Raw genomic sequence first — 27,869 nt, 5'->3', positions numbered from 1 at the left:
CCATGTAAGCAGGGTAAATATTGAGCCAGCAGATACTCCGTAATGCATATCCTCTTTTCATATCTCGTCATCTTTCGTCCTCCTTGATACGTAGTCCTCCACAGTAGTTGACACGGCTGGATCAATTGTCCATTAACCTATCCAGTGTCGCTACCATCTCTGAACAACATGGCCAAGGAAGTTTGGTGAGTTCATTCTTGAACATACTTAATACTCTCAGCGTACCGTATTTGAGGTCGGTGGAGGGTTGAGAGTGCAGCTTTTTCCACACAACCAGCGAAGACATGAACAGAATAATTGGCAGCCAGATGGACATTTTGTGTTCAGGAGATTTCGATGCTTTGTCACAATTGTCGAGGACTAACCAGGCAAGGTCGATGGCTTTGTCTGGTATATCAAATTTGGTATTGGACTGTGGTAGACTGGGAACATTATCGGCACCGTATCCGGCCAATTGAGGGAGCTCCCAAAGATTTGGGCACATTAGGTAGACCTTGGTGAAGTAGTAGAGGGCTCTTATGTCGCTCCCAACCTGTTGTTGGAAGTGTTGTTCCCAACGAGCAAGAGCGTTGGCCAGATGAGAGCTCAACCGTGAGTATTGTGACATTGAAGACATTGGCGCGTAGGGATTGCGCAGCATGGGAGGAGTATGCGAGGCTGAAGGACCAATGCGTGACATATCGGGAGGTCGACTCCGTTGAGTATATATAATGTCACCAAGCAAGGCGGTAAGAAGCAGAAGCGCATCCTCACGGCTCTTGACATCTTGTGGTACATCGTAGCCGTGGGTCAGTGAGTTGTAAATGGTACGAAATTGGTGATTTGACAAAGGCATCCTGATCAAGAGTTCGCTCGAGGTGTAGTTTGGAGCCAAGTCAAGGTGGACGGCTTGCATGACATCGGCGAGCAGCATATATGAGATGAGGGAGCTATCGATATCCGTTAGTCGTGAGTGACATCAAAGTCTTCTCGACATACCTTTTCATTCCAGCATCTTTGGACGAAAAGTCGCTTAGTGTATGCATTGGGGAGTGTCCATCGGTGAGGTGAAGCCGTCTCGAGATCTAAGTTGTCAGTGATTGATCTGGCTCATTTCGAGATCACAAGATACATACAGTGACAATGTTGCAGAACAGGCCGGATGATTTCCTCCATACTGTCCTATCCGACGATAGTATGCCATAAGTGACCAACAAGATCGCCTTTGAAGGATTGAATTAGCGCTGGCACTCATCGAATGTTGGAGTCCTCCCACTTACAGCCACAACTGCCTCGAGCAGACGAGTCTCCCTATTGTCGACCTCCAGCATGACTGACCAAAGTTTCTGCCCAGCCACAAACAGGTTCGCCGCAGCGTCTGCCTGGATGGTTCCATTTGGCGTGGTGAAGACATTGTCGACATCCGGGGAGGTCATCGAGCCTACACATGCAAGTGCATACTGGAGATATGGCGGCAGGATCTCCAAAGGCGAATTCACAATGTCGATGGCCTTCATGAAGATATGTTGTTTGAAGGTGGTGAAGAAGACGCCTTGCAATCGTTCCAACTGTTCTTCGGACGGTGTGGCTGGTACATCTGATAAAAGAACCATGGGATACGTATATGACCTGACCGACTAACGATACGTTGGTAAGATGATGGCTTGTTCAAACTGACTGCCAGATACTCACTGTACTAAGACTCTCTGAACTGTCAATGACCGATTCTGAGTCCAGGAAAGAATCCTCTTCGGCACCCTCACTGTGAAGCAAGGCAGCTCGAAAACGATCGAGAAACGTCACGGCCGGAGACTCGTTGGCATCGTGCACATCCCACCTTGTTGGTTGACGTTCTCCTGGCCATTGTCGCGAGCCGGATAGCCTTGCCTGGTCAGCTCCTGGTGTGTGATGCATGTCTGGGGCATCTTCATGCAAGGCTGTTGTCTATGATGATGATGTACAATAAGTTCCCCAGAGAATCGATTCACGAGGACTCAAGGGTTGGAGTTTGGTTGGTGGTGCGGGGAGGGATTGGCACGCCAAGTCACCCGCAGGTGTGGTGATTGATGCCTAAAGGACTTTCTTAGGCGGTCAGTAGGCCTTCTAAGACGGGGCTAAGGCATTCCCGTGCAAATAAATGCACGGGCATTGGTGTCTGGTCAATAGCCTACAGGACTACATAGGTACTGTACTGTACTGAGTCTGGCACCTGTCTAACCGGATTCGCTTGAATTTGTTAGTGTCTGTTGTAGCTGACCAACCACCAAAGTTCAGTTATTAATGACGCCCGGCGATGCCGATCGTGGTTGACTCTTGGTGCTTTAGGTGCGCCTAAACGGTTACTCATAGAGTATGAAGGACGCCTATTGGGAGTTCTTCCCGCCTGGTGGTCCCTCGAGTTGACTGCTTATGGCACCTAAATTGATGCCACCAAAACTTGCCATCACCAATACACCATCGCAACAATCACCATCATCATCATCATCCGTCGTAGCCATCGTCCACCTCTGTCCTCCTCCGGGGCATACTCCGAATCTCGTATCCTTTCCACCGCTTAGGCCCACTGGTGGCACCCACACTGACCAGACTCCCGGGGCTAGTCTAGGCTGTCCGACCCTCCCTCGACCCTCCTCGCACATGCTACGGGCGAGAGATATTGTACACCAAGAGTAGCCTAGGCTTCCTCGTCAAATATCTTAGTGAAAGAACCTCCAGATTCGGGTTCCCCAGCTTCTCACACATCTCTCCACATTCCTCTTCCCCCTTCCTGGAACTGGGACTCCAGACGCGAGTGTTCGACTGTCTGCTGATGGCCGACGTCAATCATACATCTCCTGATGTTCGTCAGGACAAGAAGGTCGGTTGATCATAAAGCCCACTAGATCCTCCCAGCCAGCATTAGCGACCCAGAGATTTCCCCCGCGGCGGTTTTGGTACATCCCGCTGACCTCTCATCCCAGTGCGATATCTGTTCCCGGTGCTTTGCACGTTCCGAACATCTAGCAAGGCATCGACGAACCCGTAAGTACAAGGGTTCCTTTTCTGGAGGCGCTAATTTAACCTCTTCGACGAACCAGACACCAAAGAGAAGCCTTTCAGTTGTCCTTATTGTCGCAGGTCCTTTCAACGATCTGATGTGAAAGCCGTACATGTCAAGAAGTGCCATGCGGCTCCTTCAGACCATGGCGCCGACGATGCCGCCAGAGAAGGCTCTGGTCGCAAGCGAGTTCGTATTGCTTGCGACAGTTGTCGAAGGCGGAAAATGCGCTGCGATGGAAACGAGCCATGCGGTCCTTGCCAGTCGACCACCTCAGACTGTCACTATACGGCATCGACGGCGCCTTCAATAGCCCCCAGCCTGTCTTCACACGCCGAACTTGGGAACGAAGATCAACCCAGCAGTCTACCAAATGGCCACGGATTTACCGCAAGCGCATCTCCCGACCACGAGGGTTCGCAAGACCTCAATTTCGCAACCCAGCACCCAAACTTGGACGTCCCGCCTACCATGACTTCGGCCATGGAAGGAATCCAAACCTACCCAAATACAATATCCATGCAGTTTCATGCTCAACCAGTGTATGACCCGACAGCCACCAACGACAACAACCTGTCGCTTGGGGAGGATATGCTGTACCCACTTCCAGATGGCGATGGCATCAACGACTTCTGGCAGATGCCTACTATGGTTCGCATCTCCCAACTTGGTCGCTGACCTTCCCTAACGTCCTTCACAGAACAGCCAGTTTTGGTTCGATGGGTCTGACTTTGCCTGGACCGACAACTTTTTCGATTCAAACTCGCCACTTCTAGATCATGTCCTTTCATCTTCAATGCAGAACCTCACAGCCATCATGCAGGAATACTTTGACAGGAAGTCCAGGGCTCCATCACCATCCCTCAACAAGGCCAGCAAAATGTGGTATTCGGCGCCACCAAACTTGGACGACCATAACAAAGATATTGTCAAAGTATTCCTACAAATCTTTCGTCGAAACATCCCCCAGACCTTCTCGCTCTTCAAAGATTGTACGGTAAGCCGGAAAAGTCGAGCCGAGTATACTCTCGCCATGGCTGCTATCGGTGGATTATTTTGCACTGTAGCTGGTAGTTCCGAAGTAGCAAAATCCATGTACAACGATGCTCGACGGTTATTGTTAGCCTCGTTCAACGTCAGAAGTTCACTTGACGAATTGTCGACAAACCCTGATGACAAACTTACTGTGGTCAAGACGGTAAGCATAAGTTGCTCTTGATATCAAAAGCAGCGTATCCCCTAACCTCGTACAGTTTATCCTCCTTGAACTGTATGGCCTTTGCAGTGGTGACAAGAGAAGTTATGAATTTGTCGAAGCCTTTCATGGCAACTTGATCCATGTAACTTCCACTCCTGGTCAGGTCCACGGGATCGACAAGCTAATGTGTTCAAAGTCTGTTCAAGAATATAGCGCAGCATGTAAAAGACTTGCATCAAAAGACAACGACAAAGCACGGTAAGGAATTGAATGATTGATCACGACATGTACCTGCTAATTCATGGCAAATAGCTTACTCGAGACGTTATATATTCTCGATTGCTACCGAGCGATTATTATGCAGCGCCCACCGTCACTGTCATGGCATCATATTGATTCATTTATTGACCATCATTCACACAGCAGTCGACTTACTCAGTTACACCAAGAAGTAGTCAATCTCACAGATACCGGTCACATATCACTACCATCCATAAACACCGAATTCGACCTTGCGTCCCTATCTTCCTTGACAAGTCACCTCTGGCCGGCCTTATATCCACGCCAGAATACGTACGGTGCCGACAATGTTTCGGTGGAAAGTCTTTCTCTGTGGAAACGAGACTTTGCCGAACTGGCTTGCGATACCTGGCTTCGTACTCGCCGTGGCACGGTTGACTTTTCGTGTCTTGCTGTCTACCATATGATGAACATTATGCTACACGCCAACCTTACAGTCCTACAAAACTTTGCACACTCTGCGCCTGGGTCGGCAGCACGAGACCCCAAGAAGAGTCTCGCGGCTAGAGAAGTCTACGCGTGGACACAAGATCGGCATTACAAAATCGCACAGTGGCATGCTGAGAACTTGATCATCTCTATCGAGGGAGCATTCACAGCCGCCACGAAAATGGATCAACAAGGCCCCCAACAACCTCCTCCTCGGGCTTCTTTTTCGACATCTGAGCCTCGACGTTTACCATATGAAGCTCCTCATGTCCCATACGCTGTATATTATGCTACTCTGGTTTTATGGTGCGGTGCGGTTATCGAGGAGAGTGGTGGTCACACCCCATCGGGACTACAAGCGCCCATTGCGCGAGGTGAACGGATTCTGTCTCTGCACAAAGTTCACATTGCTCAGCTTTTGGCTCGGGTCTTGAACGAAATCAAGTAGATCAAAATTAATGAACCTGAAATGCACAAATTCTGGATGCAAACCCAGTAGACCACGCGAACCAGTCAACAGATGTCTCCCCAGCGCCACCCATTCCCTACTACTCCGTAGCAGGGGTGTCCTTGTGAGCCTCGGCTAAGGCTCGTAAGGGTAGGACTACCCCGGAAAAGGGCAAATTTGTGTTCTCCGTAGGGGTCGATACGCAAATCCGGCTGGTGGTGCATATGGCACCATCTTGGGGTTCCGGATGCCGCGGAGCGAGACAACAAAGCACAATGCACCAATCCAATCATCACCACCCATCAAGTCATCATCGGGGAGTATTCGTTAGGACCGACCATTCCAGAACATTTTTTGGGGTGAATACTTCGACCGAGTAAAACCGAGTCTAGATAGTTTCTTGTTGTTGGTGACCATCCGTCTGGCTAATAGGTAATTATTGTGTACAGTCCTCACCTCACACTCAACAGCAAAAGTCCAAAGGACACAATCTTCTTGAACAGACCATGCCAAACAAGATAAGAAATGACCTTCACAAGGTCGATACAACCTCCTTTGATTACATATATGAGGAGAATGCGACCATCCCATTGAACGAAGGTCGTGGCATTGTTCGTTGCAACATCTTTAGACCCAAAGCAGCCGAAGGTGCCAAATTCCCTGTCCTTGTGACATACGGACCGTATGGCAAGGATGTTCACTATTCCGTGTAGGTGTCATATACTCTTTGAATGGTTCTTTCTTTGTGCTTATGAGATGGTCCAGTTTCCATGCATCGTCTTTTGCAGAAGTCCCCGAAGAGCATCACTCTCCACATTCGGCTTGGGAGACTCCCGATCCTGGATACTGGACCAAGCATGAATATGCTATTGTTCGAGCCGATGAGGTCGGTCTTGGTCAGTCACCGGGTGTGCTTAACACCATGTCCAGAGACACCAGTCTCGCATTCAAGGATGTGATCGAATGGGCCGCCGCACAACCATGGTCTTCCGGCAAGGTCGGTTTGTTGGGCATCAGTTACTACGCCGGCAGTCAATGGCGAGTGGCGGCTCGTCGACCCAAGGGACTCGCCTGTATTGTGCCATGGGAGGGGATGAGTGACTATTACCGGGATCGATGCAGACATGGTGGCATCCTCAGTAATACTTTTATTGATTTCTGGTGGAATCGTCAGGTGAGTTACTGGGCTCGTTTCTGGCATAATCTAGCCATACATACTCATTGGGCATCAATAGGTCATCGTCAATCAATATGGCCGTCCAGGACGAGCAGCTCGCAATTGGGGTCCAGACACGATCGAAGGCAATCTACCTGAAGAAGAGCTGCGGGCCAACTGTCACGACCAAAACATCGACAACGTCAAGAACCGGTTTCTGGACGACGAATACTACGCCACCAAAGACTATGACATTTCCGACATTGAGGTTCCTCTACTGTCGGTAGGCAACTGGGGTGGTATCCTGCTGCACCTCCGAGGCAACGTCGAAGGGTGGATGAATGCCAGCTCCAAACACAAATACCTCAGGTTTGTCACCGGCAGACACGACTTGCCCTTTTACACCAAGGAATGCGTAGACATGCAACACAGCTTCCTCGACGCTTTCCTCAAGGGCAATGACCCTCTCGGATGGTCCAGGGGAGAGCAACCCACGGTGGGATACAAGGTCAGGGTAGGGGATGTCGGGTTCAACGACGCGGCGGCCGAGACTGCCTACCCGACGAGATACGGCTCTCAATGGCCCATCCCTGATACTCGATACACAAAGTATTTTCTGACGCCGTCGCAAGGTCTACAAGACAAGCCTAGCCAAGAAGAGGGCAAATTGTCCTACAAGGCATTGGGAGATTTGAAGAACCAGCAACTCGTCCAGTTTACCAGTGCACCATTCACGGAGGAAACCGAATTCACTGGTCACGTCGTCGCCCATTTGAACGTGTCGGTTACCCCTGGAGAAGGTTCAACGACAAAACCCAGCGACATTGACCTCTTCTTGACCGTCCGACACTTGAACGCCGAGGGTAAAGAAATCCTCTACACCGGTACGGTCGGAGATCCCGTCCCGATCACGAAAGGATGGCTTCGGGTTGGTCTGCGCAAGGTCAACGAGAAAAGTCCAAGACATCAAACTCCGTGGCACCCACACCGAGAGTACCTGTCTACCGATTACTCACCACTGGCCCCTGGCGAGGTTTACCCTGTTGATATCGAGATCTGGCCGACCAACGTTGTCATGTCGAAGGGTGACCGTCTGGTGTTTGAAGTTTCTTCAGGTGACACCCAAGGTGCTGGACTGTTCGAACACAATTCAAAGGACGACAGAAGCCAGGAAACGTTTGCCGGGAACAATCATGTTCATTTCGGAAAGGATTATGAGAATTGGTTGTTGATGCCTGTGGTACCGACGAAGAAGAATGCATGAATTGTGAAGATGTATAGGTAGTGGTTATGCAGTGAAAGATATAAAATATAGATTTGGTTTGACCCACAAGCAGTGTATCAGTCAGTAACCAGTACATCAAACTCATCCTACATACTCCATACTGAGCGATGGCCATCTCATCGTCATCTTCTACCATTCTCCTCCAACTTGATATCTCATGATTTGATCATTCCATTTCCCAGCAGTTGCACGCCATAGTCGATTGATGTTCTTGGAATTGAATAGCATGTCAGTCTTCAATGATTCATGCTTTCATTTTTTATCATGTCTACTCACCCCCAATAACCATACTCCGCTGAACATGGTCACCACCACGGCACCTTCAACGGCGTCTTGTCCAGCAGTTCGGTCGGAAACTCGATGAGTCCGACTCGATTCTCGATATGGTGGCATCCTCCTCCAATCCGAAGGCCATTCTCTGTCTTGGTCTGTGTTTGTTCTTGTGCCTCGTTGTTGCTCTCTTAGCTCTTGCGGCTCTTGCTGTTGTTGTTGAGACGATTCAGCCTCTTCCCTTCCACTTTCATGGACATTGTAGACACGAAGGGTTTCTCGGAGGGTGGTCGGTTCCAACACTGTTTCCGTGCTGGCCATTTTGGTGTCAAAGGATCATGTAAGACGTTCTGAGCGAATCGAGGAACGTAACCTGTTGCACCCAAAAAGAAAAATGCGCCTAAGGTCTAAGTTGGGCGCAGTCGACACAATTTCTACCTAGCAGCACAATACGACTGAAGGGTAAGATACGAACAAGGTATGGCGAGGTAGGTTACTGCAGATCCATAAAACCACCTCTTCTTACACGGACTAACTCCAGTTACTCTGGACCCTGTACCGGTGATGATCGGTATTCGGCCTCGATGAAAGCACGAGTATCGTCCGTCAAATGGGACATTGAACGGTGGACTGACAAGCCTAATCGGAATGAGTTGGGGTTAAAAAGAGCTCAGATTCCGGGGGGTGATTCTTAGGCTTAAGGGGCTTGGAGATCCTTAACTCTAGGTACTCCGTCCTCCGTAGAGGCCCCCATAACCCCCTTTTTCCAGGTGGCAATTTCCGTACCCCATTCATGACCACCACCATCGACATTAGTCTTACTGTGTCCCTAGGGCAAGTAACAATTACAAAACGCGGAACCCCTTCCGAAGGTTCCCAGGTGCTCTTTTTGGGCGAAGACAGTCAAGGAGCTGACCTCAGATTCATTACGAGTAAACCTACTTTTGTACGGATACAGAAGACCGGCAAGAACGAAGACAGAGAGATATGGATATGTCAGTTTTATCCAAATCATTATCATCATTCCGGGCATAGTTGGGAAGTACAGACCCAAGTACTCGAAACGTGTTGTGCAAGATACACAAGACTCTCTGTACACTCACCTACACCTACCGACAGCTACAAAAACTAGAGAAGTTCTGATCCCAAATGATTCAAAAAATGGCAGAAGTATCATCCTTCTCTCGTTTAGAGATAGCATGTTTGGAAGGAAGACTTCAGTCTGTTCGGTTTCGACAAAAGTCGTTTCATTCTCTTTACAACATCATCCAAACACAATCATCCAACATCAAAGATGCCATCGCCGCAGATACGGGACACACCGAGGCCGAAGTCACTCTGGAATACGCCCTGGCCATATCGGAACTACGCTCACATTACGACGAGTTGAACCTCGAGGAGGACATCAAACAGCAACATTCCCTGGAGAATCTCAAAGCAACCACAACGAACACAGGCATCGTCTATCTGATTCCATCCAAGCAGAACCTCTTTTACTCCGTCATCTCGGCCTTGACGGCATCTCTGGCTGCCGGTAACTGTGTCGTTGTCGAGGTATGTCTGAATTGTACTCATACCCATTCAACTCAAACTAATTTGTCTACAGCTCCCAACGACATTGACCCAAGTGTCGGGCTTGCTTCGTAAGATGTTGCCTTCAGCTTTGGATTCCGACGTGTTTGCCATCAGCAGCACAAGACCACCCCAGGACTTTTTGTCCAAATGTCAAGTTGTGTCTCAGGCCGAAGAGGACGATGACACTTTGTCGTCCTCTGCAAAGGTAGTGGCGATTGTCGATCGAAGTGCCAATGTGTCTGAGGCTGCATCCATCATTGGCACGTCGAGAGTCTCATTCAACGGCCGAGCAGCGTATGCTCCTGACCTTGTCCTTGTCAATGAATTCGTGGCCGACGACTTTTTGTTTCATCTTGTGCAAGCCGTGACCACACCATTGTCCAAACCAAGTAATTCAACAATCAATCATCAACAGCGCTCCTCCCCCAAAGCTCAATCTGATGGAGTTGGTCAGATCATGAAGGAGCTCGAGAGTAGTGAGGGCGTCAGAGTCGTCATGTCTGGTGCGAGTGGTAACATTGTCGAAGTCAAAGATCGGTGAGTTGATGATGGGCTGGTTATTTGGCTCTGGACTTTGAATTGACTGAGGCTAATGCACCTCTCTCTTCACAATTTAGGCAAAAGGCTCCATTAGGTCGTCGTATCGAAGGTCGAGTCATCTTGGTTTGTCGAATAACCAGTCTCGACGATGCAATTGACTTGTGTAATGGGTAAGTCCCCTCCCTACAGCAATTCATTCAAGCAACTAGACGCTGACGTTGACATTGAACAGCCTCAAGACACCCCTACAAGCTTCATATGTCTTTGCCGCGCCAACCGAAGCAAACTATCTATCTAGATACACCGACGCAAGGATTTCTTGCACGAATCACATCCCTGCCGAACTATTGGGCAAGTACTGACGAAATACCGTCAATCCATCACTTGGTTCTTTCAGTCACTAACTCTTTGCCATGACAGTCGGTCCATTTGCACCTCAACATCAGACGATTCCGCCGAGTCCATCTCCACGTTATCCGACTATTCTGTTCCGGTCCCCACGACCTAGACTTGCTCAATCCTCGAATCTGACAAGCATTTTCCGCAATCTCACAGTCTCTAGATCTATGAAAGACCTCGAATCTTGGGCTAGATCGGTTGTAGACAAACCACTCCCGGTCATCAAACAAGGTGATGGAAGATCTTCTGGATTCTTTGATCAAGCATTCATGGTTGTCGGATCTACTGCCCTCGTGGCTCTTACTGGTAGCGCGTACATGTTGTTTCGAGTTTGGAGGAAGCGATAAATCTTAGGTTTGGTCTTTGTTTGGTTTTGAGAAGTCCCACGTACTGTCTACAGTACACCATAAGTCGACTGGCATTTGGGGCATCATTGTCTCTATAGTCTTACTTCATACTCACACTCTGTGGGTGCATCTGTCAAGTCCAATTCTGCCCTCGAGACGACGCTGTCCTGCGGAATTTCTAAGATCCATTGCAACTAACCCGAATACTTGTGATGGTAACCAAACCAAAACCGTTGTTGATCTCACGGTGTCGAGATGGTCACTTTATGAATCAATTGTCTTGCTTATCAATTTGTCAAACATTGTCGTATACAGTTCCTTGTCACCGTTGAAACTATCAAATAACTCAAGCCGTAGCAGTAACCATTCTTGGTCTCGCATCTCTGATCTTCCTGTCTGATGACGACAACCCCATATCCCCCTTGCCAGCACTGCTACTGGCATTTGTGTAAGTACCAAAAGTAAACTGAGAATTACACATGTTTCGCAACTCCCAAGTCTCTGCCGCGAGGACGTTCGGTTCCGCCTCGTCCTCAAAATCACCCGCCGCACCGGCCGCGAACAGAGCAGGCATCCAATGGTCGTCGGTGGCTTGGGCCTCGCGGTACGCCGGATGCTGCATCAACCTGATCATGGCCTTTCTGAGTGCCGGCCCACGGTTCTTGGTGACGACGTCTTCTGTGGCCTGTCTGAAATTCAAAGCCCATGACTCGGGGGGTTTTTCTTGTCCGAGTGACTCCCTGTACAAAAGCATGTCGGTCCAGTAGTTACGGTAGAGGTTGTGGACGGCTCCTCCAGTGCCGATAAGGAGATATCCTTCCTTCCGTAAGGGACGGAGGGTGGCTCCGACCTTCACATGATACCATGGGTCGTAACGAGCGTTCATTGACACAATGGTCGTTGGTGGACATTTACTGGCATCTGGAAACATTTTGATCAACTACAAGATACAAGAAATTAGCATTGTGGTCCCAAGAGATTTGTCGAGCTGCTTGCCCAGGTAAGTCTGGACGTACCACCATGAATGTATCATGAATCCATTCAAACTCCCTGTTTGCACTGACATTGAACCCTTCTTTTGCGAGCATAGAGATACATCTTTCTGCTCCATCAATATCCGGGTTGGGTTTCCAATCCTTGTACAATGCCGGGTCGACGAATGGACATGGGCTTTTACCAGGGTTCGGGTTTGCTGCGACTTCGATCTTGTCACCTAAACATGCCTAGACTTCTTAGAAATTGTCCTGCCAGCTCGAAAAGCGTCAAGAACTCACCCAGTGTGCACCCTAGAATGAAAATGTTAGAGTACGGTGGGCAAGAGACAGGATAACAAAATCTCACCATCAAAATGACACCCTTGACACCATGAGCGAGTGCCTCTTCACCACATTTTCTCCAATAGTCCCCAGATTCAGTTTCGGCCTCTAGCATACGCGTGGACCCATGGGAGAAGAAGTGCACCGGTGTTAGACCTTGGAAAGTCAGCGATGCACAGAGAAGAGTCAGAGGACCAGGGTGACATACCCATCGTTGTTCAGGTCGGGTAGATACGTTTATACAGACAGTCAAGTCACTTATCTCAAGATAATGTACTCCGTGTCAGAGCAGAGATGTATGGGACCATATGAATAGTTTGGGGTTGGCGTCTTTTCCGCCACTCAGACTTACACGCCCACACTCACTACTTCACTATCTCTCGGTCTCGGTCGCAAGATTTCAAAGACCCAGAATGCGAGCACAGTAAGCAAAGGCGAAGGCTCCTTGGCCTGGATCCTGGAGTAAGGGAGAGTCGTACGAAGCCAGAAGAGGGATTGCCGGTCCATGGTGGCACGAAACATGGGGTTCCGTAGGTTGGTCCGTTAACTGGTTCGGTCTCCACCCATCTGTCGAATGCAAGCCACCCAGTCCATCAGCCGCCGGAGTTATTTGCAAAGCGGTCTCGTGGTTCTTTCCGTTGGCCTCAGACGAGGGTAGTCGGAGATATTTTTCTCCAAGGGTCTGGCTCTGAATCGGGATCATAAAAGGCTGGGGACGGCCTGAAAAGAGTACGCTGCAAAGACGAGGTTGAGACACGGCGAGATTACGAAAATAAGATCGCAATAAAAACAACCAAACACGACGACTCAAGTACCTATACGTGTTACATATACTGATTACCGATATGTCTTCACGTCCAACCACGGAAGGTCAATTGGCCAAAGACCTACCCGGATTGACGGCTTACATCACCGGTCATAACCCTACCACGGGAGACACCACGATCCAAGAGCGACGACCGGCGAAATGGCAATCGGTCGACAGCGGTGGCATGGCTTTCAACGTGCCGTTCACCACGTCTGAATTCCCAGTGTCGATGAACAAGGACGTGGACATTGTCAGACACGACCAACGTCTCGCATCCGGTAAAATGGGCATCGTGAACCCGAATGGTACGGTGTTGCGATTTGTCGATTTCGCCCCCGGGTTCGAGTCGATGATGCACCGCACACGAAGTTTGGATTACGGCATCGTCGTCGAGGGATCCATCGAGTTGATTCTGGATTCGGGAGAGAAACAACTCTTGCAACGAGGGGATGTTTGCATTCAACGAGGTACCAATCACGCCTGGAGGAACCCGAGTAGCACAGAGTGGACAAGAGTCGTATACATCTTGCAAGACTCTCAGCCTGTTGAAGTTGCTGGAAAGCCTTTGAAGGAGTATCTGGGACGAAGTGAAGGAGAAATCCCACCAAGTGGTAACGACTAGACTACGGTGACAGACAAAACAATCGTGTCAATGTCCAGAGATTTATCCAAATTCACCTGTGAAGCTTTCATCAATATCTGCTACTCTTCGTACTCGTATCTTGACTATCCAACGACACAACGACACACTACGCGGTCACCCCGTACCAGAACAAACAATGCCGTCAGCAATGATTGAATCTCCAACTCCCGTACTGGTGAGAAAGTCATGTTCGTCTCCTCATAGGGGTTATCTAGTTCCAAGTCTCCACCTCGCGTGGGCCTTTGGGGTACCGAAAACTACCTTTCTTTTACTCCATACAGGCAGCGACATTGTGGGGATCAATCAAGAACTGGCCCGGGGAAAGAAAAAAATTGTGATGGCGTCAATGCTGTTTACGGTAAGCGATAACCGACGTGACGGTAGAATTTCCAACGATTGACAGCGCCTCTTTTGTCTTGCTTACTGAGAACATCATCGAATCCGACTGGTTGACCACGACCTCTCAAGCCCCGGCAACCCATTACTGATACAGTAGTAGCCCACTGAAATGGCTTTGGACATCTAACCAGCCCAAAACAGGGTTCCAAAGTGAGGGGCACAACCTCTGAGCCTGAGGTTCAGCCTGAGCGCACCCTGAATCCCGTCACGGCTCCATGCTTAGCTACTTTACCTCGAGTGGATAAGGAAGGTCCTACTACCAAGACCAGGCTATTACGCCCTCCATAGATCAACGGCTATTTGGATTGCCACGTCGCACGGTCGGGCAAAGAAACAGCCCAGGGATCGACTGGGGTTTCGCCCTGGGGTTTGATGATTTCAAGCTCAAAGGTCAAGGACGACAAATCGAGATAAATCCATTAAATACTGACCAACCTATGACGAGTCATTGGAGAAGCATGCGTGTGTCCATCATCTGGCTGTCCTATACATACTCCTTCAAGCCAGTGTCTTAGGGACCAAATCTCTATCATACTCTCTCTGTACAAAGTCCCAACAACCATGGCTCTCCACGTCTTTCAAGCGAGCGCAGTCCTCGCTGCGGGCTTGATTCTCTACGTATTGCTCTTTGTGGGTAGAAGAGGTCGTAACATGCCAGATGGTATGTGAAGAGACAGAACTCTACTACAAAATGGCTGCTCACACATATATCCTGGATAGGTCCTCCAACACTACCCATCATTGGCAATCTACATCAACTACCCAAGCAAAAAGTCTATCTACAGTAAGTTATCGCTCGTGGCGACGTCTTGAGTTCCCCTTCCTCTTGTGCCACACCAGATCCTCGACTCACTCCGTTTCAAAGATTCACAGAATGGGCCAAAAAATATGGAGGCATGTACACGCTCAAACTCGGTCCGGCCACGGCGGTTGTTCTGTCGGACCGTAGAATCGTCAAACAACTCTTGGACAAGAGGAGCGCCATCTCCAGCGAGCGTCCGACCAACGAAGTCAGCCAGCACATCATCACCGAAGGGGATCATTTGTTATGGATGAACAACACTCCCGCGTGGAGGTTGATGAGAAAACTGATCCACCAGGACCTCACAGAGAAGATGTGCGAGAATGACCACCACAAGATCCAACAGGCCGAGTCCGTGCAGATGCTTCACGACATGCTCAAGTCTCCCGACGACTGGCTGAGACATCTCAAGAGATTCAGTAACAGTGTCATCACCAGTATCGGTATGTGTTATCCTGGCAATGTTTACCTCCGTTGCTTCTGGCGCGAACGCCGTGTGATGCCATCCTATCGGTCCGAGAATTATGGGTCTAACACTCTTTGATACTGCGTCTCCAGTTTACGGCATTCGCTCCCCGTCCATCGATTCAACCTACATCATCCGCCTCAACGCGCTTCTCGAAAAATGGGCTCGGATCAACGAATTCGGTGCCACCCCACCCGTCGACATCTTCCCTTTTCTCAAACTGATCCCCGAACGATTCTTGGGCAACTGGGTCACCCGGGCCACCGTGGTCCACGACGAGATGCACGCCCTGTACAACAAACTCCGCGAGACGGTCGAGAAGAGACGTGAAGCCATGGGCCCCATGCCCACCGTCGTCGACCGATTGCTGGACCAACAAGAAAAGACCGGTCTCACCACTCACCAAATCACTCTATTGTCCGGCGTCACCATCAAGGGCGGATCCGACACTTCTGCCTCCGTCTTGTCTTCATTCATGCAGGCCATGGTGACGAACCCGCACATCGTCAAAAAAGCCCAAGCCGAAATCGACGCCGTGGTGGGAGACGACCGCGTTCCCAATTGGTCGGATTACGAGAGCCTGCCTTACGTGGCTGCAATCGTCAAGGAAAGTCATAGATGGAGGCCGGTCGCTCCTCTTTCTGTACCACACGCTTTGTCTGAAGGTATTTTCACACGAGACCACTCGAGAACCAAATACTGACACTATGTCCAGATGAATGGGTAGATGGTAAACTCATCCCCAAAGGCACAACAATCTTCCTCAATGTCTGGGGTCTCCATCATGATGAATCCAAATTCCCAAATCACGACGTCTTCGACCCGGATCACTACAAAGGTAGAACTCTTCTGGCATCCGAGTATGCAAATTCTGCCGATTATGAGAATCGAGATCATTACGGTTATGGTGAGTTTTGTTGCAGACACATGCTCCCCAATCTCTAGCTCTATTTCCCTAACATATTCACTACTCCAAGGCAACGGAAGACGTCTATGTCCCGGTATCCATCTCGCCGATCGAAACTTGTTCCACGCAATTTCCAAGATCCTATGGGCATTCAACATTGAAAAAGCAACCGACCCCAAGACTGGTAAACCCATCGAGCCAGACACCAGCATGGTCACCGGTTACCGAGAAGGTCTCACCGCCTGTGCGTACGAGTTCCCGGTCAAGTTGACCGTGAGATCTCCAGCCAAGAGGAAAACCATCCTCAAAGAACACGACGACGCAAAGGCCAACGTGTTTCCCGATTACGAGAAGACTGCCATTTTCTGAATTGGCCGGTAGTACATCACTCCACTAGCACATTCTCTGGTTTCGGGTTTTCAGCCTCCTCACTGTGATGCAGCTTACTGTTCTCCCCGGCGTCATTCTTCTCGACATCACCAAGTCTGACTGGAATCTTCTCGAGTGGAGCGTCGATATGGGCGTTAAATTCTTCGGTTGGGTTTCGAATGAAAGCCGATACTAAAAATGACATCAGAACAATTAGGATAGTTTCTCCAAGTAGTTTCCGCTGTGCATTTTGTCAAAACCACGAGATAGGGTCTGGAACACTTACAGACGAGACCCAAGAATGCAAAAGCAGCCGTACAAATGAAGACATCCCTAAAACCAATCACGAAGGCCTTTGTAACCGCCAGGCTTGCTGCCTCCAGGATCTCGGGAGTGACTCCGGGTAGTTTGGCTGCCGCTTCCGCCTGTCCACCGGTAAGGTCACCGATCAAGGGACCGATCGTGTCGCCGGTCAAACCCAACGGCTCGACTGCCGCGGTGACCTTGGGGACGAGGTTCGAGGTCAATCCGTGGTTGAAGATGGCATTCTGGATGGCCACCGCGATGGCGCCGCCCACGCTCCTCAGTGAACCCAGCAGACCAGATGTGATAGAAATGAGTTCGGGTGGGGTCGACAGTTGCGCCGCGGTGACCAAGGTGATCAGACACGTCCCCAAGCCGGCGCCATAAAAGGTGATGAATCCCCAAAAGTGGGCTTCGGGGGTAGACGCCTTGTTCGTGGCCATCAGGACAAAGAAGATTAGGAATCCGACGAACGAAGCCATGGCCGGACCTCGTACCGTCCTCGTCTTGTGAATGTAGATGCCCACGGTCGTCGAGACGGCGAAGAGCGTGACAAACCCAACGGCGTAGGCTATGAGAACCCGAAACGTCGATATGCCACTTACCACCGTCTCCATCTCGTAAGGGAAGTAGACGTTTGCGGCCATGAACGCGAACCCTTCGATCGTGACACCGGCCAGGGCGAGAGGGAAATTTCGATGACCGAACAGACCGTGGTGGAACAATCCGTCCTTTTTAAATTTGGTCTCGTATATGATCAAAACGATCAATATGGCGGAACCCAGTAGAAATGGCGCCAGGATGTGTGCATTGGTCCAGCCGAATGGGTTTTGGGAGTACGACAACCCCAAACAAAACAAAACCAAACCGGCGTCGAACAAGACATACCCGGTCCAGTCTAAGGCGCGGAGTTTTTGCTTCAACGTCATCGACAGCTGGAGATCTCGAGGGGGTGGGTTGTACAGAACCGCCATGATGATGGTGGAAAAGGCATACACCCCGGCACAGATGTACCAATAAGTGCGGAACCCGGCCGGATGGTGGTTCGTCAGTGCACCTCCGACTGTGAGACTCGTGATTGCGCCCAGTGCTATCGAACTGTTGATGCATGACTGTGCGTAGGACCGATACTTGCGAGGGATGATCTCCGAGCAAACCGCGTGGACGAGAGGTTGAGCACCGAACGACACGCCGCCGAGCACAAATCCCACGATGGCCACTTGCATTGATTGGGCTGTTGCAACAACTATACTACCAATCAAACCAAAAGACGTTGGAATGACCAGAAGCCATTTTCGGCCCTGCATCGTTTGTCAGCGCAAGAGGACTCATGGGGATGTTATGAGGATCGCACTGTCCACACGGTTGAGGAAGGGACTTACCCAGTAGTCAGCAGCTTGTGCGACTGGAGGTGCAAAAGCAGCCGTAAGGATGACAATAGATGATGCTGGCCATGAAGCAATGGATTCTCCACCCACCACTGCCGCGATATCACGGGGATAAACGCCTGAGCCGACGATGAAGAGCAACTGACAAAAGTATTGGCTGCATAGTGCCTAGTTGGAGAGTCAGTCGGTCATTGATTTCCTCTTGCACAATGAGGGTGAGCATACTAAAAGGAGAAACGAAGTCTTGAAGGGCTTCCAGTCCAAAACCTCCTCTTCCTCTGGCGGTGTCGTGACAGTACGAGTAGCTGTTTCTTCTTCCATTCTGTTCTTGACTTCCACTTATCTCTCTGCTTACTTGACAGCGACATGCAGCCATCCCCTGTGATATCTTGTCTTTATATCAAAGACCTCCCACGGAGAAGCCGGGGTAAGTAAGATATGTCGTGTCAATCGTGGGTTCTCCGCCAGCCCCCAAAACCCCCAGGTCCAGGCTTCCATCGACATACGGACGCAGAAATTGTAATTGTAATTGTAATTGTACATGGTACGCTTAGCGATTACGCCATTAGCCTTGTCCATGATTAAATATGGCGTAATAGGAGAGCTTGATGTCCATGTGGCTCAACATAAGGCTTGGTTTGTTTGTTCGGTACCCGGTTCCGGTACTGGTGATTGGCTCGGACGAACTCGCTGGTCTCTTCGTGCAGAGATATTGGCCACAGGGACTGATACAATTTGCATTCCGGAGTATTGTTGTGGACACGGATGTGAGTTGGTGTCGTCTTGCTTCGAGTAAGCATTGCAAAGTCTTGAGATCAGGGGCACCGGGAGGCTTAGCAGGTCGGCACAGACACCATTCCAAATACTTCAATTCAAACGACTTGCTTTGCCGGTACATAGGGATCCGCCACATAAGTTGTGTCGAAGATAATGCAGATACTCAGGTGCTTTGGTCACGTATCTTACCACCCAGCGAGCAGCCTCATCTCGCTCAACGGTTGTGATGGCCAGGAGTTGAGTTAGGCCTAAACTAACCGTCCGTGCATGAGATGCATCTCTAAATGTCGAGAAATTAGCTAGATCATTGGTGAGAGTGTTTCATTGAGAGCTTCGAAGCAATCGTCGGATGTCGAAAATATCGATTCTATGCCTGCAATGTTCGGCTTGAGTGGGCGTATTGTGCTCCCATTGTAAGTGTAATTTATCACAAAATGAAGCAACTTGAGATTGAAACCACAGTATAGATAGGATCTTGCAGCGTCAAGAGCTTTGTTGATATTAGTGTCCATTGACTCTACCGAAATTGACCCTCAAATCTTGCTACCAAGATAGTATGGGTTTGATAACCTAGGACCAGATGAGTCGACATTCGGAGAATCAGGAGATTGGGATCATCATACCTTGCCCGACTTCATATCTTGCATCGCCTGCTCAATCTCGGTAGGTGGATATGTCTTGGATAAAGTGTCAATGGGGAATTTGCCCGAACGAAACATTTGTACCAGTCGAGGGATGAACTTTTGAAGGTCAGCAAGTGCCGGAGCACTACCAAAAGAGCAACTCACGGCCTGAGGATCACAATAACCACCAGTGATGCCAATGATTTTCTTGCAGTGCACCAGCATGTCCAAAGCATCAAATTCGGCCAATTCCCCTGGACGAGGAGTGCCAACCACAGCAAAAGTCCCACCGTGGCCCAAAGCCTTGATACCTTCATTGATCATCTTGGTTAGGCCAGTAGTGTCAACGATATAATCGACGCCGGCTTGTGACACTTCCCGAATAGCAGCTTCGATACTCTCATGTTGTTTCCCATTTATCGTCTTCGTCGCACCAAATTTAGTCGCCATCTCTAGCCTCGAGTCAAGGATGTCGACAGCAATGATCTCAGCAACAGGAACGCTTTTGGCTGCCATCAATGCACAAAGTCCAACAGCTCCAAGACCAAATATTGCGACGGTCTGGGATGGCTTTGGTTGCAGGACGTTCAACACTGTAGCTGCACCCGTCATATACCCACAACCCAGTGGTGCTAGAAAAGAAAGATCTTCAACAGGCCCGTCATACTTGACCACTGCTCGATAGTCAACGATTGCCAACTTGCTGAAGGAGGATTGACCGAAGAAGGCTCCCCGGATCGATGTTCCATTGGCGAGGCGGAGAGGCGAATCTTCCGGTCCTCGTGCTCCTGCAAAGTTGACCATTGCTATGTTATTGCAAGCTCCTTTCCGACCTTCATTGCAGGCCGGACACTCCATACACGAGCAGTAGCCTAGCATAACTCGATCACCAGCAACAAGACCCGACTCCTTCAGCCCGTCACCCAATCTGAGGATGACGCCCGCTCCTTCGTGTCCAAGTACAGCGGGAAATGAACCAATCGGCATCTTGCCCTCTTGGACAACGATGTCCTGTAAAGAAGTCAATCGTGATCGACACAACCAAGGAGGTATAAAAGCTCACAGTGTGGCAAACACCAGCATACTTGATCTCAACAAGCAGCTCTTGTGGTCTGACCTCGTCCAGTATCACATCTTCAAGTACGAAAGGTGCACCTGGCTTTTCAACAACAAGTGCTTTTGTTGGAATGTTCTTCGTGGGAAGCGAATCCATGGTGCAGGCGGTATGTACAAGTGCTCACAAGAACACATTCAACTCTTTCTTTCGACATTCTGAGCCGTAAATGGATGTTTTGCATAGCTGAGTATATCATGACCTTTTCTCCGCTGTTCTGGGGAATTGTTTGTTCCGAACATGGGTCTATTCTCTCTGGACAAGAACGGAACGCGGCAGTCCGGCGATTGGATGCGGGCCACTCCAGACTTGCGGGGAACAAGTTTCGGGCCGGAGAGAAGTCGAAGGCTTGGAGATATGACCAACCTTGACGTCCGGGGTATGGAATGAGAGAACGAGCAAGAAGTTCTAGCCGTACGTCTTTTAGTTCCTCCATGGCCTACTCCGCTGAGCAGCCTTTGTACCTGATACCTTCCAGTGGTACACGAGATTTCGACACCAGATCTCAGGAACAATGCGATGGGCCTCCGTGGGAGCAGATCACTTGCAAACTAATGTGCTTTGTTGTAGTGTTGATACTGGTGAATGGGATACTTGCCTGACTTGCACGTACTAAGTATATATTCACTTAGTGATCCATACCGTGAAATGTACCCTACATATATTTATTCCAGTGAACTTTTCCTCAACAAAGTACGCCTTGATGGCCACTATTAAAGACTCACCACGTCGAACCGCCACTTTGGCCCAATGGTTCGGAGGGGGGCTTATTCTTGGAAACCAGCTTAGTGGATTAGACTGGGAGTCAGCGGGTTTCCATGATCACTGGATAAACATCCCTTGACCAAGGTATGGAGGGGATGGCAGTGATCATAGTCGGAATAAGTAAAAGAGAAGCACCAGTCCGGGCTTCAACTCTCCAAACTTTTTGTCCTTTTTTTTGGCAGATTTCGGGACGATTATTGGTAGGTGAAGAGGTGTTGAGAAGAAGTGAAGTTGGTCAGATACAATATGCAACGCGTGAGGCCATTTGATGATTTTCAATTCTTTTGTCAGTCAAAATCCATATACCCGTCTTTTGCTGTGGCTACAGAGAAACTCGCCCAAAAGCCATAGTCTTTACAAACAACTACAAAACCGGGTATCACGCTCTATATTTTCTTCTTTTTCACATGCTGTGTTGACAACCTCCGCAACTATTGTCTACACATCCCGATATCAGACTCCTACGTGAGCACGCTGGTCCATGCAACCTGTCCCTTTCATGCGAGCTACATGTAGACTCGGTCGACCTCTTTTACTGGGGAGAACTGCTCGTCCAGTTCAAAGGACTTTTTTGCGCACATATCTTCCCACCTGCGTTCGTGCTCTGGTGACTGAGTCCAGCGACTCTACGAATGCATCCTTCGTTGACACCGTACCTGAGAACTTAGCGACGACATCTTCAAATGCTGCGGCGTCGCACTCCACACCGCCGAACAATGCCATCCTTACCTCGAGGAGGCTTCCAGTCTCATGCCCGGGCTGCGGTGCCTTGACACAAGACATCGAACCTGGAGAGGCGGGCTACTACTCGCGCTCGAGGAAAGCTGTGAAGACATATTTGCGAGATTCTCCGCGCATAGGGCTGTCTAGTGATGGAGACAATGGCACAGAAACAGTTGGAGCGATTGAGACGAGTGGTCAGGATGTGATTCGAGAGCGAGATGCAGAAGAGACACCAGAAATACAAAATCCTATACCGCTTCCAATATGCGACCGATGCCATACATTGATCCACGAATCTCGTGGGCAGCCCATTGCACACCCTTCAATTGAGAGCATCGCAGACTCGATTGCTGAATCCCCTTTTTCCAAAAACCATGTCTACCATGTCATGGATGTGGCAGATTTTCCAATGTCTTGCATACCTTCAATCTACAAGGAGCTATCCCTGGCCAAACCTAGAAGCCAGAACCGTCGATCACAACATTCGTTCTCTTCCAAGCCTTCGTTGTCGTTTATCATCACCCGATCAGATCTATTGGGACCTTCAAAAGACATGGTAGACCGAATGATGCCCAGGTTCATTGCCATCCTCCGAACTGCTTTGGGCCGTGCAGGTCAAAACTTGAGGCTTGGGAATGTCCACCTCGTCTCTGCAAAACGAGGATGGTGGACCAAGGACATCAAGGAGAGCATCTGGCAAAGAGGAGGTGGGAACTGGCTTGTTGGAAAGTTCAATGTTGGGAAATCCAATCTCTTTGAAGTTTTATTTCCGAAAGGCTCGTCTAGTCAGGCTTCCGTCCATGAAGAATTGCGTCGACAGCAAGATGCAAAGGCAAACGAATTCTTATCAGTTGATAGCCTTTTGCCTCCGCCTCAACCAGAAGTGCCATTCCCGGCCATGCCTATTGTATCGAGTCTGCCTGGAACGACAGCATCGCCTATTCGACTTCCTTTCGGCAACAACAAAGGAGAACTCATTGACATGCCTGGTTTAGAACGCAGCGCCCTTGATAAGTATGTGAAAGCAGAAGACAAGTTGGATTTGGTCATGACTCATCGACCGACAGTCACCCAACACAACATCAAACCTGGCCAATCTCTCCTGCTCGGAGGTGGCTTGGTCCGCATAACACCCCTTCTGGACGAAAATGACCCCAGTATGATCATGATGGCTTACGCATTCGTTCCACTGAAATCGCATGTCACGGCCACCGAAAAGGCGCTCGGTGCACAGCAACAGGAACGTGAGAGTGGAATCGAGTCTATCCTGGCAGAGGACGCTGGAACTCACATGGCGTCGGCCGGCAGATTCAAGCTCAAGACGAATGTAACGAAATCAAGAGCCGGTGCCGTTATCAGAGCAGGTGTAGACCCAGGGAAATTGCCCTTCCAGGTGTACGCCACAGATATCCTCATCGAAGGCGTTGGGTGGGTTGAGCTAGTCTGTCAGGTTAGAAAAAAGCAACGGGCTCTTTCTCCTACACCTCCACTAGAGAAAGAAGTCACCGAAGAGGCCGTGGGTGAAAAAGATGTCCCTACTTCTGAGGATTTGTCTATCGGATCCACCGGATTTGTCCCTTTCAGTGCTTCGATCTCAGACGGTAATGCATCAGGCAGCCCCGGATATCCTCAAGTTGAGGTTTTCACCCCCGAAGGCAAATTTGTTGGACAAAGGGAGTGTCTGGATGTCTGGCAAATGTGGAACATGGGGAAACCTCGCAAGGAGGTACGCGCCGCTCGCCCTCGGAAACCTATGAGTGGTGCGAGGAAGAGAGCAAAGATGGCTCAACGATGACTGGGCCAACTGCAATGACATTCAACATAGCAGAGCGACACGAGAGACATCACCCTAGTAAAGGCTGGTAGCGTCTGAGCATCGTGATCTTGCTACTCGTATACTACGAGTATCTTCTACTTGAATGGTCAGAGTCCTTTTTCGTCTCAGTCGCTGCAGCCGTCCCGCCGACTTTTTCTTCGGCGTCAAACAAATGACCGTCCCTATCACTTCCATCACCTTGTCGTTACGAGAAAGTAACTTGTTCATCCGGTCAAGACGACGATTTTGCCACGAGCAGTATTCTTCTCTTGTGTCTCGTGAGCCAGGACAATCTGATCCAGCTTGAAAACCTTTCCAATCTGAACCGGCATGGTGCCGGCATCAATCTGCTTCAGCAAATCATTCAACGGGGTATCCATGAATTCGTCTGGACCACCACTATATGCGGTGAGATATTTGGCCGATCCTATTGCGGTCATGGGAGCGAAGTTATCCATGGTCCATTTGTTGCCTGTGGCACGAGAAAGAGTCAGCGTTAGATGCAGTTGCGGAGGACTACCAAATGTCAACCTTACCAACGATTCCCGTCACACACACAATTCCGCCTTCCTTGATACACTTCAAAGAATCCTCGAGGGTCACGGTTCCAATAAGCTCCAGAACCTTGTCGAAGTTGTCACCAACCTGGGCCGCGACATTGCCATCATCGACGATGACTTGATCCACGCCGCTCTTCCTCATGACGTCTGCGCTCGCTTGACCCGAACTGCGAGTGGTTCCGGCGACGAAACAGCCATGTTTCTTTGCGATCGATGCCGCCGCGAGACCAACGGATGTTGTTCCGCCACGTATCAAGACGCGATCGGTAGACTCGAGCTTCAGCGATTTGAACAGCGAGCCGTATGCGGTCTGCAACATCTCGGGCACGGCTCCAATGGTGGACCAATCCAGGTTCGTGTCTAGGGCTTGTGTGTTTTTGGTTTTGACACAGGTGTACTCGGCATATCCACCGTCGAAATCACGGCCCATGCCACCCATGGCGCTTGCTACTTTCTGCCCTTCCTTGAACCGTCCACTTGGGCATTTGGCGACGAGGCCTACAGCCTCGATGCCGAGAACGCGCGGGAACTTGACGTCCGGCGAATGGCCTTGACGAGTAAACATCTCGGATCGATTGAGTCCGAAAGCCTTGACGCGAATGAGAACTTCATCGTCCTTGGGGGCTGGGATGGGAATGGATTCGATCTTGAGGATATTGGGTGGTCCAGCTTCGTGGACAACAGCTGCTTTCATAGCGGACATGATGTAGAGTATCTCTTGTACAGTAGGAGGATTTAAAAGTATCGAGTGGTATACTTGGTGTATATATAGATGAGTACAGTGAAATGTCAAGTAATAAACTGTAGTATTTGAGTATTTACTCCGAACGAGTACAGTCTCTTTCCTGTTTTTGTATTCCTCAGTCTACACCGAGATCACCGAAGAATATTTATATTTTTTTTCGTCAGCACCAACACTGACATATGCACATACACTTCCACCGTACATGGTAAACTACCCGACATACAATACCCTCTGCGTGCCTTATGCTTTTCTTTGATAAGCCTCGTACCTAGCTAGTTTACAGAGTATAAATCATTGCCGGTGCTCCAATGGTTCAATTGAGTTCCTTGATATTGTGCCGTGTGGGAGAGCGATGAGGTAAGACACCGATAACTCAAAGGGGTAACTCGACACCACACCCTACAATGACGCCTACAGGGGCATTCGAGGTTTAAACCGCGTACACTCACTCCATACGAGGACGGTAGATCGTCCCAGACGGAGTGTTCGATATGTAAGCAACTCAAAAACTTCATCTCAGAATGTCGCCGAATTCTCTTCCATCTGAGAGATATACGCAGTAGACGGGAGAACATCAGGCCGTCGACCACATGCAACATCCTCCCAAGGTAGTCACCAGCTAGAAGTAAAAAAAAACAATGTTGCAAAGGATTATCATTAGGTCTGGAGGAAAAAGAGACAGATATGTAGCATACTCCCATCCATAACGAGACAGAGCACGACTATCGTGTTTAATGAAGCGTTGATCCCCAACAATGACTTTGTCTCAAACTTGTACCCTGGATCAACAACCAAGGTGACACAAGAGCCAAAAAACGCCAACAAGGAATAAGTTGCCAATTGCTCATGCCAAAAGGGTATATACGAAAAAAGAGTAGAAAACGAAATCAATCAAGAAGTTTTTCCCTCCCCCCAGCAGTTTCCATTCCCCCAAAAACCTCATGATGTTTCTTTCGCTTTGTTTTTAAAATGTGCCATGTTTATCGTTCAATGTTGTCTCGATCTTTCGTCTTCTGGTGACGATCTCCCGAGGGCGTCGCTTTCGCCGCTGCTGTCCTCGTCGTCAGCATTGACAAGACATGACACGGGGTGTCTCTGGCGACCTCCGAACTTCATCTCGCTTTGCGTGCGACGGTGTTTGGTTTCGAGTTGCTTTAGTCTCTGGTCTGCCTCTCGTAATTTGGCCTCGAGGTCTTCAAGTTGGTACTGTTGGGATTGAACAGTATCTTTTCTGATGGTGGCGGGTGTCAGTAGAGACAATTGCGCCAGGCAACAAAGTAAACCAAACTCACTTTTGCACCAGAGAATCCTCAAGGGCACTGACCCCGTTCAATCTGAACATCTCGTCCAAGGTCGCCGAGAAGTCTTGGGCTAGAGTCCTGACCCCATTGTTGTTAGTAAGTCCATCAACAACAGAGATGGTGGGGGGTGGCATCTCACGATTGAGGTCTGTTGTTGCTCTTCCAGCCTGCATCGGCATTCATATTGTGTGAAGCATCCATTGTTTTTCCCGGGTGTATAGCGAATAAAACTCGAGGCGAGGAAGTCGAGAATGTCGCAGAGGGAGGTATTCGTACTTTATGGGATCACAACCGACCGCGGACAAGGAGTACGCCTTGCGTGTGTCACTCGGGCTTGAATGAGTCAAGTGAGCAGGGTCTCGAAGGGAGTCAGATGCAGGCGTCGGGCAAACAGGCAGACAGGCAGACAGGCAGACAGGCAGACAGGCAGACAGCGAGGGAGATGACAACCTTGGGGTTCAGATCAGGTACGACTAAGGCAAGGAGGAGATGGACAGCAAAGTATAGAGAAGTGCTTGATGATGATGATGCTGGTGATGTTGGATGCTGGGTGTGAGATATGGCCACCGCAGTCACCGCCATTGAATCAGTTCTCTCTTTTGCCTAGCATGTTAAGCGAGAAAAGGGGGCAACAGGGGTTGTCATGTAAACCCCAGGCATTTGCAGATCCTTGACTTCAGGACTCGTTCGACTCCAGCAAAAGCATCAGGTGAAATTGAAAGGTTCATGGGTCTGTGTTGTGGATAACAAAATATTTACATATGACGGTCCCTGAAAAAGCGAGATGCCCTATTTACTCTGTGACTCCGTTAATCACCTACCTAAAAGACTTTGCAACCATCGCTGCAGGTCAAATCAAATAAATCTAAGCCCGGAAGAGAATGAAATCTCGTCTATAGCCGCTCATGATCCTTTATTGTTTGGTCCCTAACGAACGCCCCCCCGACTGTCCCTAAGCCTAGTGCGTTTAGTCAACCTTTTAGGCCTATCAAGCCTAAGGATCCCCCGTAGTAGCCTAGTTAGACCCCGGGTAGCGGACTCTAATAGCCTTACTACAACAACGACTCTCAGGTACAGACAG

At 49.6% G+C, this 27,869-nt stretch overlaps 12 protein-coding genes across 13 annotated transcripts; 5 read left to right on the top strand and 7 right to left on the bottom strand.

Annotated features, from left to right (window-relative positions):
- Positions 1 to 121: 121 nt before the first annotated feature.
- On the bottom strand, positions 122 to 1,893 carry PV06_08584 (uncharacterized protein; the record flags this gene model as incomplete). The annotated part of the gene is made up of 5 exons (XM_016409937.1): positions 122 to 929; positions 979 to 1,064; positions 1,116 to 1,202; positions 1,260 to 1,616; positions 1,672 to 1,893. The coding sequence occupies 5 exons, from the start codon at positions 1,891 to 1,893 to the stop codon at positions 122 to 124; spliced, it is 1,560 nt and encodes a 519-aa protein (XP_016260245.1).
- Positions 1,894 to 3,241: 1,348 nt separating this feature from the next.
- PV06_08583 (uncharacterized protein) lies at positions 3,242 to 5,391 on the top strand (the record flags this gene model as incomplete). Its single annotated transcript, XM_016409936.1, has 4 exons — positions 3,242 to 3,667; positions 3,717 to 4,214; positions 4,270 to 4,472; positions 4,527 to 5,391. 4 exons carry the CDS (start codon positions 3,242 to 3,244, stop codon positions 5,389 to 5,391), a joined length of 1,992 nt encoding a protein of 663 aa, XP_016260244.1.
- Positions 5,392 to 5,897: 506 nt separating this feature from the next.
- Positions 5,898 to 7,811, top strand: PV06_08582 (uncharacterized protein; the record flags this gene model as incomplete). Its single annotated transcript, XM_016409935.1, has 3 exons — positions 5,898 to 6,100; positions 6,157 to 6,565; positions 6,627 to 7,811. 3 exons carry the CDS (start codon positions 5,898 to 5,900, stop codon positions 7,809 to 7,811), a joined length of 1,797 nt encoding a protein of 598 aa, XP_016260243.1.
- Positions 7,812 to 7,906: 95 nt separating this feature from the next.
- PV06_08581 (uncharacterized protein) lies at positions 7,907 to 8,423 on the bottom strand (the record flags this gene model as incomplete). The annotated part of the gene is made up of 2 exons (XM_016409934.1): positions 7,907 to 8,042; positions 8,109 to 8,423. The coding sequence occupies 2 exons, from the start codon at positions 8,421 to 8,423 to the stop codon at positions 7,962 to 7,964; spliced, it is 396 nt and encodes a 131-aa protein (XP_016260242.1). The 3' UTR covers positions 7,907 to 7,961.
- An 840-nt stretch (positions 8,424 to 9,263) lies between these two features.
- Positions 9,264 to 10,725, top strand: PV06_08580 (uncharacterized protein; the record flags this gene model as incomplete). The annotated part of the gene is made up of 5 exons (XM_016409933.1): positions 9,264 to 9,656; positions 9,709 to 10,214; positions 10,295 to 10,387; positions 10,450 to 10,572; positions 10,638 to 10,725. The coding sequence occupies 5 exons, from the start codon at positions 9,264 to 9,266 to the stop codon at positions 10,723 to 10,725; spliced, it is 1,203 nt and encodes a 400-aa protein (XP_016260241.1).
- A 584-nt stretch (positions 10,726 to 11,309) lies between these two features.
- Positions 11,310 to 12,491, bottom strand: PV06_08579 (uncharacterized protein; the record flags this gene model as incomplete). Its single annotated transcript, XM_016409932.1, has 5 exons — positions 11,310 to 11,903; positions 11,980 to 12,186; positions 12,238 to 12,249; positions 12,305 to 12,435; positions 12,488 to 12,491. The coding sequence occupies 5 exons, from the start codon at positions 12,489 to 12,491 to the stop codon at positions 11,310 to 11,312; spliced, it is 948 nt and encodes a 315-aa protein (XP_016260240.1).
- Positions 12,492 to 14,690: 2,199 nt separating this feature from the next.
- Positions 14,691 to 16,673, top strand: PV06_08578 (uncharacterized protein; the record flags this gene model as incomplete). The annotated part of the gene is made up of 6 exons (XM_016409931.1): positions 14,691 to 14,790; positions 14,850 to 14,913; positions 14,995 to 15,374; positions 15,490 to 16,062; positions 16,113 to 16,304; positions 16,375 to 16,673. The coding sequence occupies 6 exons, from the start codon at positions 14,691 to 14,693 to the stop codon at positions 16,671 to 16,673; spliced, it is 1,608 nt and encodes a 535-aa protein (XP_016260239.1).
- Positions 16,661 to 18,827, bottom strand: PV06_08577 (uncharacterized protein). Its single transcript, XM_016409930.1, has 4 exons — positions 18,590 to 18,827; positions 18,359 to 18,532; positions 16,960 to 18,277; positions 16,661 to 16,865 (listed from the first exon to the last, which is right to left on the bottom strand). The coding sequence occupies exons 1-4, from the start codon at positions 18,683 to 18,685 to the stop codon at positions 16,690 to 16,692; spliced, it is 1,764 nt and encodes a 587-aa protein (XP_016260238.1). The 5' UTR covers positions 18,686 to 18,827; the 3' UTR covers positions 16,661 to 16,689.
- Positions 18,828 to 19,589: 762 nt separating this feature from the next.
- PV06_08576 (uncharacterized protein) lies at positions 19,590 to 21,858 on the bottom strand. Its single transcript, XM_016409929.1, has 4 exons — positions 20,828 to 21,858; positions 19,930 to 20,775; positions 19,765 to 19,881; positions 19,590 to 19,711 (listed from the first exon to the last, which is right to left on the bottom strand). Exons 1-4 carry the CDS (start codon positions 20,975 to 20,977, stop codon positions 19,685 to 19,687), a joined length of 1,140 nt encoding a protein of 379 aa, XP_016260237.1. The 5' UTR covers positions 20,978 to 21,858; the 3' UTR covers positions 19,590 to 19,684.
- A 206-nt stretch (positions 21,859 to 22,064) lies between these two features.
- PV06_08575 (uncharacterized protein) lies at positions 22,065 to 25,548 on the top strand. The gene has a single exon (XM_016409928.1). It carries the CDS (start codon positions 22,125 to 22,127, stop codon positions 24,159 to 24,161), a length of 2,037 nt encoding a protein of 678 aa, XP_016260236.1. The 5' UTR covers positions 22,065 to 22,124; the 3' UTR covers positions 24,162 to 25,548.
- PV06_08574 (uncharacterized protein) lies at positions 24,163 to 25,590 on the bottom strand. The gene is made up of 2 exons (XM_016409927.1): positions 24,719 to 25,590; positions 24,163 to 24,654 (listed from the first exon to the last, which is right to left on the bottom strand). Exons 1-2 carry the CDS (start codon positions 25,443 to 25,445, stop codon positions 24,407 to 24,409), a joined length of 975 nt encoding a protein of 324 aa, XP_016260235.1. The 5' UTR covers positions 25,446 to 25,590; the 3' UTR covers positions 24,163 to 24,406.
- Positions 25,591 to 26,123: 533 nt separating this feature from the next.
- Positions 26,124 to 27,202, bottom strand: PV06_08573. 2 transcript variants are annotated; one of them, XM_016409926.1, is made up of 4 exons: positions 26,928 to 27,202; positions 26,780 to 26,866; positions 26,591 to 26,718; positions 26,124 to 26,538 (listed from the first exon to the last, which is right to left on the bottom strand). In XM_016409926.1, exons 1-4 carry the CDS (start codon positions 26,987 to 26,989, stop codon positions 26,468 to 26,470), a joined length of 348 nt encoding a protein of 115 aa, XP_016260234.1. In that variant the 5' UTR covers positions 26,990 to 27,202; the 3' UTR covers positions 26,124 to 26,467. The 2 variants fall into 2 exon arrangements, with proteins under 2 accessions (XP_016260234.1, XP_016260233.1); XM_016409925.1 differs by having other exon boundaries at positions 26,124 to 26,718.
- Between the last annotated feature and the right edge of the window lie 667 nt (positions 27,203 to 27,869).

The sequence above is a fragment of the Exophiala oligosperma genome, assembly GCF_000835515.1.
Source record: "Exophiala oligosperma strain CBS 72588 unplaced genomic scaffold supercont1.8, whole genome shotgun sequence".
In the NCBI taxonomy this organism is placed as follows: Eukaryota; Fungi; Ascomycota; class Eurotiomycetes; order Chaetothyriales; family Herpotrichiellaceae; genus Exophiala; species Exophiala oligosperma.
This window is presented reverse-complemented; position numbering and strand designations above follow the sequence as displayed.

What these genes read in the sequence shown, in the direction of transcription:
- PV06_08575 (XM_016409928.1), top strand. Translation starts at nt 22,125, where the DNA reads ATGCAACCTGTCCCTTTCATGCGAGCTACATGTAGACTCGGTCGACCT.
- PV06_08577 (XM_016409930.1), bottom strand. Translation starts at nt 18,685, where the DNA reads ATGGAAGAAGAAACAGCTACTCGTACTGTCACGACACCGCCAGAGGAA. An exon ending in AGACTTCGTTTCTCCTTTTA is followed by an intron (nt 18,533 to 18,589) that starts GTATGCTCACCC and finishes CTCTCCAACTAG; the next exon opens with GCACTATGCAGCCAATACTT. An exon ending in CACAAGCTGCTGACTACTGG is followed by an intron (nt 18,278 to 18,358) that starts GTAAGTCCCTTC and finishes CAAACGATGCAG; the next exon opens with GGCCGAAAATGGCTTCTGGT.
- PV06_08574 (XM_016409927.1), bottom strand. Translation starts at nt 25,445, where the DNA reads ATGTCCGCTATGAAAGCAGCTGTTGTCCACGAAGCTGGACCACCCAAT. An exon ending in GTGTGTGACGGGAATCGTTG is followed by an intron (nt 24,655 to 24,718) that starts GTAAGGTTGACA and finishes CTCGTGCCACAG; the next exon opens with GCAACAAATGGACCATGGAT.
- PV06_08573 (XM_016409925.1), bottom strand. Translation starts at nt 26,989, where the DNA reads ATGGATGCTTCACACAATATGAATGCCGATGCAGGCTGGAAGAGCAAC. An exon ending in AGCAACAACAGACCTCAATC is followed by an intron (nt 26,867 to 26,927) that starts GTGAGATGCCAC and finishes CAATGGGGTCAG; the next exon opens with GACTCTAGCCCAAGACTTCT. An exon ending in GAGGATTCTCTGGTGCAAAA is followed by an intron (nt 26,719 to 26,779) that starts GTGAGTTTGGTT and finishes CGCCACCATCAG; the next exon opens with AAAAGATACTGTTCAATCCC.
- PV06_08576 (XM_016409929.1), bottom strand. Translation starts at nt 20,977, where the DNA reads ATGGATTCGCTTCCCACGAAGAACATTCCAACAAAAGCACTTGTTGTT. An exon ending in ATGCTGGTGTTTGCCACACT is followed by an intron (nt 20,776 to 20,827) that starts GTGAGCTTTTAT and finishes ACTTCTTTACAG; the next exon opens with GACATCGTTGTCCAAGAGGG. An exon ending in GTTATTGTGATCCTCAGGCC is followed by an intron (nt 19,882 to 19,929) that starts GTGAGTTGCTCT and finishes GACCTTCAAAAG; the next exon opens with TTCATCCCTCGACTGGTACA.